Source organism: Ambystoma mexicanum, chromosome 10 (genome assembly GCF_040938575.1).
Source record: "Ambystoma mexicanum isolate Mex_15411 chromosome 10, UKY_AmexF1_1, whole genome shotgun sequence".
Taxonomy (NCBI): Eukaryota; Metazoa; Chordata; class Amphibia; order Caudata; family Ambystomatidae; genus Ambystoma; species Ambystoma mexicanum.
Genome location: NC_090932.1, coordinates 774,187,941 through 774,200,152, shown reverse-complemented (window position 1 = coordinate 774,200,152; position 12,212 = coordinate 774,187,941). Strand labels below are relative to the sequence as shown.

Below are 12,212 nucleotides of genomic sequence, written 5' to 3'. Positions count from 1 at the left end.
ATGGCAGTTTAATACAAGGCAAAAACAGCAGGACCGAAAAAGGAATACAAAGGAGGGGTCATTGACCTTTTCACTGAAAAACTAACTTTTATGAGCCTTCTAGAATACAAAACGTAAGACCAGGAATCAAAGCTGAAGACTCCTGCATTGTGTGTCAGAGGTTCCCTGGGCTCTCCCGTGTCGATGGTCAAGGCGGGGGAAGCGGTTGCCGCCATGGTACTGTCCTTGGCTCCTACAACAAAGAAAAGCCAGGGAAGGAAACACAGCCGGTGAGCTGGGGAGACTGATACCAACTCGGGCTTTCTGGAACCCAAGGTTGCAAGCAGCAACATTGTAGGAAGGAATTTGAAGAGGACAGTGCATGAAATGTATGTGACAAGTGATACGAACATAATTAATGCACTAAATGAGTGACTGAACTTTGAAGCGAAAATAGATACCGTAAACAGAGTGGTCCGGCACCACGTGCATGCTTATTTGAAAGTCTCTGTTAGGCATCCAAACCCAAAAGGGACAAATGTAAAGAGAAGGAATTGTAAAATCGGAGTGGTCCTGCAACTGGTCAAGCTAAACCCTGTGCACATTCGAAAGTCTTCGATACTTGATTGAAATTTTCCAAATCAGGCTGAAGGAGACTAATTGTGTTTAAATGGGGATCTGAGCCCGGGTGAGGGGGAACCTTGGGTGAACCATGATTCACCAAAAGAATATCATGCAAACATTGTGCTAAAGAGATCTGTGCCTGACTGAGGGGGATCAAAAGTGAATGAACATTGTACTAAAGAGATCTGAGCCTGACTGAGGGGGGTCCGGGTGAATAGTGAATCACCTAAAGTGAATACTTGTAGAAATCCAAAGAGGAAAATAACTTTCCGTTTTTGATTGGTTGCTTCAGGCCCTCTGAATGAAGACACTTTGAGGAGTAAAGAGACTTGCATACAGAAGGTCCTGATGTTATGATTGAACTGTATCCTTGTGCTAAAAAGCCAGAGACTGTGCTCTGCTCGAGTGAACTGCCTTGTCCAACGCTAAAAATTGGGGAAGGGTGGTCAACAGCCTGAACATCCCGACATATCATTTTGAACACTTCTTAATTTTGTTTTGTAACATTTTCCCCCACACTGTTTGTATTCAGAGGTATGGACTGGCAATAGTTTTTTTTTGCATGGGCTCTTTTATTTTGACAAGGCACCACTAGGACTGTGTTATTATTTCATGGTTTTAGCTTGCTCCCATTTGTAGATTTAGGCTTAGAGAGGCGTTTATCATACCCTTGTTGAAGTTCAATAAACAGCCTTGAACTGTGGTCACTTGTATCTGTCTTACTGTTGATAGCATGCCTTCCTTATAGCTGCCAGAGTAAATTTCAACATTAATTTGCACCTGGCCATTTTGCATAAAACAAGGACAAAGCCAGCCCTAGTTCCAGCCTCATTGCTTCCACTGGGGAGGCGGCGGGCAGTCCCAATAGGGCTCGCAAAACCTTTCCATCGACTTTCTCAAGCCAACTCACATAGCATGCAGGCAATACCTCAAGGCTGTATAAAATCCCAGGTATGATGCATTTATGGTACACCTCCAGCATTCCTTCAATGGAGTAACCCCTGCACTTGTAAATGGTGCACTTAATTGCCTGCCGTTTGTGGATGGATTTTGGCGATAAGGTCTCTGCATAGAAGGCCAAAGAGAGTGAGTTCCTCACAGGCAGACCCAGATAGTTATAAGTAATCACAGTCTCTAAAGCAACCCACCCATATGCCATGCACATTTAGACTGTGCCCTCCTGCCGTTAATCATAACTTTGGTTTTTCTCATGTTAATTATTAGGTTATTAGATGTTGCGTACCGCTGTACAGCATCCAATGTGTGATGCAAGCCAATGGGTGTTAGGTTAAGCAGAACCATATCGTCGGTGTTCAAGTGCAATTTATGCTCTCACCGCCGAATTTGGATGGAAAATGTTGGGCTATATGCAAGGCCTCATCCATGTTGGCGGCATAAAGATTGAAGAGTAGGGGTGCTACTACGAAGCCTTGCTATAGGGCATCATTGGTAGCAAAAGAAGCAGATGTGTTACCCTCCTGCAACATCCTTACCATCACTGAAGTGTCAGAGTGGAGAAGAGCTTTATGAAATACAGTAGCAAGGGATCAATCTCCCAGTGCTCCAGTCTGTCCCTCCAGTTTGTCCCAGAGTCTTACTCAGGATACACGGCCGAATGCTGCTTTATAGTCTATGTAACAATTGGCCCTCATTACCAGTTTGCCAGTACGATCTGCACTTGCACGATCTGAACGTACCATGTCTTGAAGATCGTCTATCTGTCTTCCCTTGTCCTCCCTTCCTCGCATGGTGGCACCTCAAATGCACTTGGAAAAACTGCAGAATCGTCGTCCGACCTTTTTGCTGTTATCTACACTGTTAATTGTATTATATGCACTTACTCTGCCTGTGCAGATTTGTATTGTTCAGAAATTCAGGGGCACTGAAGGACTGTTGTTTTTTCCCCTTGTTCCCTTTCTCCTTGAGCGCTTCAAAACACTTGCTTTGTGTATAGCCGCTTTACAAATAAACATTACCATACCATACCATACAATACTTGAGTCAAAAATGAAAGCAAGTCCTTTTAAGCAATTTGGCATGACTATCTTCAAGAGCACACCTCCATAACTAGCTCAGAGTAAGATAGCTGCATGCTTTTCAAGGCGGGGTGCTTCCAAAGCCTGAAAAGGTCAATGCTTGAAAGGTCTGCTATTCATTCCCAACAAAGGAGGGACAAAAAGGAAAATACAATAGGAACTGCAGTCACTGTTAGGGAGATGTATCTATTTTATGGCAGATCCCCTCTCCTTGTGAGACCTGTAGCACATTTTGCTGGACTTCTGGACCCTTTTCTAGTTCTCCTGAATGAGGGGAGTTCCCCTCATTCATTCTTTTTACTCTGACCCTGGCAACCCTGTCCATTGCGTTTTTAGTTTATTTTATGGAGGGATGCTTTCCTCCATACCTTTAAAAGGCATCTTAGTTTCACACAGCACTCTATGTGGAGTTTTGCTGGAAGCCCTTTGGCCTCTCCTTTTGATGTTCTTTTATTTTCCCACGGGCACTGAAACCTCCTTTTTAACCCCCATAACCATCATACTTACTTGTAATCAAATAATCCTCTGGAATGTTTCCTTTTCTGCTGCTGAGCCTTACCTTCTTCCCTTCAAAACGGACTTTGAAGAACCCAAAACAAGTTAGGGATGGACTGCTTCTTAAGGCCATTGAAAAGTATTACAAGTCTATGAAAGTGTTGAACTGCTATTGCTGGTGCTAAATAACCATTTTTATTCCTACAACACATCATTTTCTGAGTTGCCATAACAAGTGATCTTACTTACTATTGAACTGTATTCATGATCTATATAATCCCCTACTATTGGTTTAATCACGTAAAGTATTGCTTATGTTTTATATTGTGTTGATTATTTAAATTAGTACTTACTTACCTGAATATAACTTTGCTTTGTGTATATAATATAAATGTCTGTTTTACTATAACTACAAGTGTATAAGAGTTTCTTTGGGCCTAGGTATTTACTGAGTTCATTGACTTACTCGCAGCTCACCTCCTCCTCCTAAAATAAGCCTGGCTGCTCTGACATTCTACCAAACCTTTGGGTAGTACAAACTTATAATAAGAGTAGGGGCCTGTATACCAAGGAATAGTTTTGTAGAGCTCACCTGTTGGTAGACTTTAGGAAAACTCCCCCAACTCTGGTGGCAACAGTGGGATTGATAGTGTTGGATTACATTGACTCTTGGTTGTACCTGTGTCCAGAGAATCCATCCACAAGGCTGGTTCTACCCAATCTGTAACTACTAAATAAGTGTAACATGAAAAACATTAAAGCAGAGGCTCTGATCAATCTTACAGCAGAGAACCTTAAAGATATGTGTAGAGACAGAGGCCTCAGTTGTAAAGGAAAGAAAAGTGAATTGATCCACCATTTGTTGGATCATCAAACAATTATGAGTAGGCCTGAAACCCCTACTCCTGATATCAATATGTCTGAAGAAGATATGAGACGGAGTATAACCCTTAGTCCTCATCTCCCAAGAGGTAAAGAGTCTGAGGAGGAGGAGGACATAGGAAGGCCTATCAGTCCTCCCCCAACTCTTCCATCCTCAGCCCTACCTTCTCCCAACATGACACCAGAAGTTGTTCTGGAAATTAAAAAGATAAAACTCCAAATAGAATTAAAAAATCTGCCGATGCAATCCAAAAGGAGGGAAAAAGAACTTTAAAAATACCTTCAACTCAGAGAAAAGGAGATGCAGCATGAGTATGAAATTAAAATGTGTCTCTTGACTCATCTTACCTTTCACGGTCCTCTTCACCCGATGCCTCCAGGTTCAGGAAGTTCCCTCTCTCCAAGGATTTGAAGCAGAAGGCAAGTCGACCACTGGAACAGAAGATCCAAAGAAGAAGATGACCAGAGATGCCTGCAGCCTCTTCCAGCAACAATGAAGAGACCACTGCTGTCCAGACCTCGTTTTCAAATGAACAGAGGAGCTCCAAAGAGGATGACTCCTTCCCTTTGGAAGGACCGAAGAATTGATTCAGATTGCCCAGGCAGTAAACGTTCATCTTTGGAGCCTGTGAAAAGGAGTCCAAACTGCAGACCAATGGGGGAGTATGAAGATTCTTTTGTAAGAGTCCTTTCTCTTGACGGCTGCTCTGACATCCCTTCCAGAGTCCCTTCGTTCTTCCCCATGACCAAGGAACAGGTGCTTTTGCATCGTGAAATGGTCCAGCTGCATCATCTTCATTACTCCTCAGGTACTGTGTAAATCAGGGCAGAACTTACCTCAAGCCATTTTGTTGCTCCTTTGTTGCTGCGGTGCTCATTCCACTGTTTGGGTGTTCACCCATACCGTTCGCTCAGGCCTAATGCGTGTGCATCTATAGGGAGCCTTTCCCAAGGTCCCCAAAACCTTTTTTGACCGTCAAAAGCATCATACTTACTTGTAATCAAATAATTCTCTGGAACTTTGCCTTTTCTGCTGCTTCCCTTCCAAACCGACTTTGAAGAGCTCACACCTAGTTAGGGATGGACTACTAAAGTCTTAAGACCATTGAAAAGTATTGTTGAACTGCTATTGCTGGTGCTGAATAACTGTTTTTATTCCTACAACACAAAATGTTCTGAGTTGCCATAAAAAGTGATTTTATTTACTATTGAACTGTGTTCATTATCTGTATAACTCCCTACTATTGGTGTACTCACCTAATGTATTGCTTATGTTTTCTATTGTGTTGTTTAGTTAAAATAGTACTTACTTACCCGAATATAACTTTGCCTTGTGTGTATAATATAAATGTCGATTTTACTATAACTACAAGTGTGTAAGAGTTTCTTTGGGCCTATATATTTACTGAGTTAATTGTACTTAGCTACAGCTCACATCCTCCTCCTAAGATAAGCCTGGCTGCTCTGCCATTCTACCAAACCTTTGAGTAGTACAGACCTATACTAAGAGTTGGGGCCTATATACCAAGGGATAGTTTTGTAGAGTCTCACCTGTTGGTAGACTTTAGGAAAACTCCACTAAAAGTCACAATGAGATGGACTCGAGTTGTTTTTGCAATGATGCTCAGGAACAGAAACCCCTCATGCCCAAAGAAACACAGAAAACACTGCAGCTACAGTAACACAAAGTAACTGGAGAGGATATGCTGTCCATAGATATATACAGAATTTCATTGCACTTCACTTCGTGAGGCAGCTGCTGCCATTCAAACAGCATGGAGGAAGTTCTGTCTCCGGAGGCCAACCACTGATGATTGGAAGAAAGAAAAGCGATCATGTCTTGATGCTTCAGAGTGTAGATAAAAAGCTTCCACGCACATTCAAGCATTTAGGAAGGGTTTTCATTTGGAGAAAAAGCTGTCAGCTGCGCCTGATGCTATCACATTTGATGGACTTGAGAAAGTCTTTAAAGAAGTACATTTGGAACATCTTACATATGATGAAGTTGCCCCGGAAAAGCAATGGCTCGCTCTGGATGCTTCTCCCTTTCATGTGAAAACATTATTGCGCCCAAACCAGCAGCACCGGTCAAAGAATCCAATATTAGCTCCTGCCAACATGTCATACGTTGGCATCCGCATCCAGCATGTCAGTATGATGATGTTTTACAGGCAAGGGCAATTGTCATACATGAAAGAAAAGAATTTAGAAGCAGTTGAGAGAGCAGAACTTGGCCAGGTAGGTACTATTCAAGTCCTAATCATGAGAAAATGTTCAAGACTGGAAGAGAATACATCCTTTCAGACAAATGGGGCTTTAAGGATGCTGTCACAAGCAATGAAGGCTAAGCAGAGTTCAGAAGATGATTTAAAATCAGCCAGGAGTAGAACATTGTTAGACACAGTTGTGCAATTGGCATTGTTCAGAATCACTGAATGCAAGCATGCTTTGGTGAAGACACCAAGGAAGATCCAGCCAGCAAGAGTTGAAGACTTTTGAGTTAGGAAAGAAGAATTGGCCTACTTGGATAAGATTCCATCAGAACAAATTGAAAGAAGTAAAACCCGTACATACCCGTGGCTGCTGTCTGGAATCTGGAGATAATGAAACAGCCAGCTCCAGAATTATGCTGGATCCTGAGCTACTTCAAAGTGGATCATTTCAGCGTGTGGCAAGCCTTGTAAGCAGAGAAGCTAAGGACCTAGAGCTTCTTCTCTTCACCAGTGTAAAGCGCTTTGACTCAGAACAAGGGAACAGCTGCCCCGACTCACAGGCACTCAGCAGGGTCTTCAAATGGTGACACATTCTTAACAACTAAAGCAAATGGAGGCCCTGTGCCAAAAAGGAGTATTTCATTGCAGGATAACAGCTCAGCTGTGGAAGGGCAAGTGGCAAGAAGAGGAAAAACCTTTTAAATAATACTTTAGGCGTCTGTATGATAACCCCTAAAATTATTCTGGGTTTATTTTGTTTATTATTTAGGGTTTCTCTATGACTGTTAGTAGTATTACATTCTACATTGCTGACTGTATTGTCTGCGGCTGTAAGATCTTAAAGGAGTTTTTCAGATGACTATATTCAATGTATATTAACTGCTATGATATCAAAATACAGTTAATATATTTTTCGTGAATGCGCCCCTGATAAATATCATAAATCAGTGCAGGAAAATATATTAAAAAACCATAGAGTAATAAATAAACCAAAGATAAGGGTGGGGAAAAGAAAGGAGGCGGTGGAAGAATAGCAGAGCATGCGTGGCCTTCTGGGACACGGACACTGGATGGAAAGAAAATAAAGGGTGAAAGAAAAGCGAAATCTGTCCAGGATTCCAATGTGGATGATTTTCATGTCCTAAAGTTTAAACAAAATAGGGAATCCAGTAGCCTTCAGAGATGCCATGCCTCTTCAGATGAATGCTTAATAAAGGGCGGCGGCAGTTTGAATCTCTATAGCCGATATATGCAGACCTATCTAAATCTATGCCCCTCAAGCAGACTCAGGCATTTTGTACTCCTGTTGAGGATGGACAATCTGCCGCTATTGACCAACAGAAGCGTCCATAACCTTTTGTCGCCTATGGAGAGAACTTGTCGTCTTTGTAAGGATGGCGGATATAAAGAAACTGCTAACCATTTACTAACCAAGTGTGCTAACATGATTGATGTCTACCTAAAATGTTACAGTAAACTTGTGTATGACATTGTATTCATACGGGAATCGATATTTTAGGAACGCCTTATCAACACTCAAAGTTTGCAGATGCAAATTGCTACCTTTAATGTATGGTTGGAAATAGAAAGACTTTTGAACATTTGCATCTGAAGACTTTTGAACATTTCTCACCTGAATCTACCTGGATTATGATTGACTATATGATGATGATGGTGATTTGTGTTAGTAGAAAGTTATACTAATTTGCTGTGAATATTAAGTTTAAATGATAATTTAATTAGGATAGTATGTATAATCATGAGTTTGACTTTTCAGTTCATTTTATATTTTTTTATACTTAGTATTGTGGTTTTCTTTCTTTTTATTTTGTAACTTATCAATATGTGTAAAGTTTAAACATAAACTGTAACACATTATTAATTAATTAATTAATTAATTAATTATAGCCGATATGCCACATACACTGATTAATGTTGACTAAAAGTAATCCATAGGGGTAATTTATTCACTTGGAAATTGATACATCCCTTCACTAAATAACTTTAAAAAGGTTAGATAAAAGTCACTGGTCAAGAATATAGATTTTTTTTGGCATTACATTTTAGTATTATTGAAAAAGGGATACGAACCTGCCATGGCTCGAAGTCAAGAATATAAGCGCAGGTGCCTGATGGAAATGGTCCAGCTCCATTGACACACGTGTTTAAATCGTGGAGTGCATGGGCTATGGTGTACACGGCCTTGTAAACACTGTATGTGATTCTGAGCTCTGAGACATCAGTGTAGGTGTTGTTAATGTCTCTTAGCTTCTCGTTTCCGAGGCAAGGTCTTTCAGATATGTGTTTCGCGCGCTCAATGGTGTCATTGACTCTGTCTGTGTATAAGGCCTTTCTATCAGCATGGTAGGTGCAGTTGAAGGCATTCTCCCAAAACTCATACAACAGGTCATCTTCGCTATTCTCCGGGTGAACGTCATAGAGAAACTTTTCCAAATTTGGTATTTGGGCCTTCCGAACTCCAAAACCGATGGTTCCCCCCAGGAAGTTGAAGAAACTTGGTTTAGCGATCAGAGCCGATGTGATCCAGGCCTCGCTCGCTATCCACGTCTTGCCAGTTATGTTGGTGTTTGCCATTGCCTCCATTAAATCACTTAGATCGATGTCAGTGGAAAATACCACAATCACATTGGCTGTAGATATCCTCACAGCTTCCACAATTTTCTCTATTGCCTCCTTGTTATATATTCTTGGCAGCGTTTCTGAGAAAGAGATACAGATTCCAACTTTCTCCACTTCTTCTTTGAAGAGCTTTATGCCATATTTGCCATAGTCGTCGTCCGCTGCTATGGTTCCGACCCAGGTCCATCCAAAATAAATCACCAGCTGTGCCATTGCTTTAGACTGATATGCGTCACTTGGTATGGTGCGGAGAAAAGAGGGGAACTGGAATTTGTCGCTGAGAACAGAGCAGGAAGAGAAATATCCAACCTGAAAAACAAAATAAGATCAGTCAAATTGAGATCAAGTTTAAGAAAGGTAGACTTCTATGGCATTCACTCCTGGCATTGGTTGCTATGCTTGCAAGCTTGGAAGCAAGACCACGCAGAGCAACAGAGGTTCAAATCCCGGATCCATGCTTAGAAACCAAACTCAGGTACGATATTAGGGCGTTATAAAAAAGACAATAAAATAAATTAAGTACTCCACCCTAAAACAAAATGAATAACCATTCAGCTTGGCATTATTGTGAGGTAAATGGCTGTCAGGGAAGTGCGAAGTCAATAATCTCATGATAGTACCTGCTAGAAATTAATGTTGTTAGTACAGACTTGGTGAGTGAGGAAAACTCCTAAGGCTTAAAATAAGCTCAATCTAGAGCACTATTTAGGCAATGTTATTTTGCATGTAGTACTGTATGGCACCATAAGGAATACCTTGAATTGACCAACTCAGCAAGAGCAGAAGCTGTTATATATTCCAAATTAACCCATTCGTGTTCACAGAAGAAAGGCCATGCTGTAGTAGATCATGCAAATTTGGACTAGTGCTTTAAAAAAAATTCAGTTATCTTGGAAGAAGACATTGGTAATATTCTAGCTCTTTTCACTCTCATATATCACTAAAGGGATATAGTGACTACAATGATGAAAACCCTAGTAAAAATTATGCACAAAATATTTCCCTGTTTTTCAATTATGTAGAAGTGTGTACGACCAACGACGCAACAAGGAGAGCAACTGGCAGGCTATGAGATACAAAGACCACCTCGGCACCAAATGAACGATTTGGCATTTCGGAAACTCATACTGCATTAGGTAGCCTCTCTGCCATAAGAGGCATTTAGGGATTGCTGAAAGTGAGTATCAGGAAGCTCATTAAAATGGTCAACATAATTCTACTCTGGTTTGGTGACAGCATACATGTAATCTGTTACAGAGTGTGGACTTATTATTAGGGGTGTGCCAAATTTCAGCTTCGAGTCACTAATCGGCAGAAGTTCGGCTTTATAACTGCAATTCAGCTTTGGCCGAATACTTCTTGCAATAGTGACTCAAAGTCAAAGTCCACTTGCCATGATTAGCTGTCTTCTCCCTATTTGGAAGATTACAGCCAATCATAGAAAGTGAGGCACAGCAGCAGAGGCTGTAAACTGCAGAAGCCATGTGAGCTGTTTTCTTATTGGCTACTGCATCCTGGCTAAACGAAGAAGCCCGGGTATGCTTGAAATAGGACGTGAGGGTCGGGAACCAATGTTCCCTTCCCTCACTTCCTATGCCAGCAGCATGGTCCAAAGGGGAGGAGCCAGCTCACCCCCACCGCCCGTCCTCTCTCACCCCACCCTAGCACACACAGGATGAGGCCGCTCGGGGACTATGCTCCCGGGCAGCCTCGCTGATGTACCATAGGTGCCCCCCAATTGACCTTGACTTAAATATCCTCCCCACACACAATGAGGCCGCTGGGGGACTTTGCACCCCAGAGGCCTGCTGTTCCTCTGTCGTGCCTTAGATGCGCCCCTCCACACAAGATGAGGCTGCCGAGGGACTTCCCCCCAATATTGTGGCCTTCAAACTTATGTGGGCTGCTGCACTTACTGCCAGTGACTACCATCTTCCTTCCTCCTCGGTCACCAGGTCACCAGATCAGGCCGCATGGGGGCTTTGCTCACGGGCAGCCTCGCGATAGCTTCCCCCTCACAAACAATGACGTTAGGGTGCACCCACCCTCCACACATGAGGGCATGGGGGGGTTTGCTCCCAACAGGCTCATCATGCATTGCAGTGTGCATTGATGGTAAGAGGGCCAAGGAACAAAGCCCTTATGCAGCCTCTTCATGTGTGGCGAAGCCGTCGCGTAGCACAGTCCCCGGTGGCCCCACATGGTTGTCAGAGTACGAAGGAAGGGCATTGTGCATCGTGGTCCCAATATTGTGGCCTCCATCCGGCCACAGTAGGTGCAAAAGCCCCCATCGGATGGAGGTCACACTACTGGGGGCCACGATGCACAATCCCTGTGTCTGAGCTGGGCAATGGCTTTGAGAGCATAAGGGCAGGTGTTGGACCTGTTCTAGAAGCACTGCTGCAAGGATGAAAAAGCAGACAGGTGTGGGCCCCAGCCCTTCCGGAAGCCTCGAGCCTTTGCAGCCTATGGTGACTCTGTGAGTATGCCCCCCTCCTCCACACATGATGAGGTTGCTGAGGGACTTCGTTCCCCGACGGCATTGCGATTGGTGCACCCTCAATGCATGAATCTGCCAGACATCTAATGTGAGGAGGGAGGGTGCACCGATGGCCAGGCTGCCACGGAGCAAGTGGCGTAATCATACATGGGGAAGGGAGTGCACTAGCCGTAGGCTGCATAGGTTCTGGGCGTCCGGTAAGGCTGGGGCCAATACCTGCCTACATGCCTTTCCTCCCTCACTCAGCAGTGCTTCCAGAACAGGCCCAGCACCTGCCCACATACTCCCAACTCATGCCTACCCGGCAGGAGAGAATCTGTGATCAGAACATCAGATCTCCCAGGGTGGTGCTCATCCATTGCACTTTGGATGTGCTGACCCCTGCAATGTCCCTAAAACTGCATTATTTCTGGTAGTGGGCAAAGGCGTTCTCACTCTCCCCTGATGTGTTGGTTAGAGAAATTGTGCATGTGGGCCAGAGAGCATCAGCAAGCAAGTTGATTTGAAAGGAAAGACAGCTCCTGGCCCTCTACTAGGCTTTGTCTTGCTACAGTGTAGGCAAAGAGTCGAAGTGGGACAGCGCTGAGCTGAGTGTCAGGTCCACAGCATCAACTTGAGGAGTGAAGTGCACAGATTCCTAACGGCAGACTTGCACCTTGCCCAGAGGCGGGCAGGCCTGGTATGACAGAAGGACTCAGGAGTCGTATCAGAAATGGACAAAGCAAGACTATGTTTAATGACAGGTTGCAACCAGGATAAACAAATAGCATCCTATCAACCTACCGCCCAAACTAATAACCCAACCCCCTCGCACTTAACGCCTGCTTTGAGCAGGTGTTAAAG

The 12,212-nt window shown here is 43.4% G+C and overlaps 1 protein-coding gene and 1 pseudogene across 1 annotated transcript in view; one reads left to right on the top strand and one right to left on the bottom strand.

The window, feature by feature from the left end:
- The window catches only part of LOC138492926 (vomeronasal type-2 receptor 1-like), a 402,451-nt gene that overhangs the window by 224,833 nt on the left and 165,406 nt on the right, over window positions 1-12,212 (bottom strand). Inside the window, exon 3 of the mRNA XM_069620220.1 lies at window positions 8,321-9,178. Within this exon, the coding sequence (XP_069476321.1) occupies window positions 8,321-9,178 (858 nt within the window). The remainder of the gene's footprint in view (window positions 1-8,320; window positions 9,179-12,212) is intronic.
- On the top strand, window positions 11,663-11,813 carry LOC138496245 (U1 spliceosomal RNA; annotated as a pseudogene).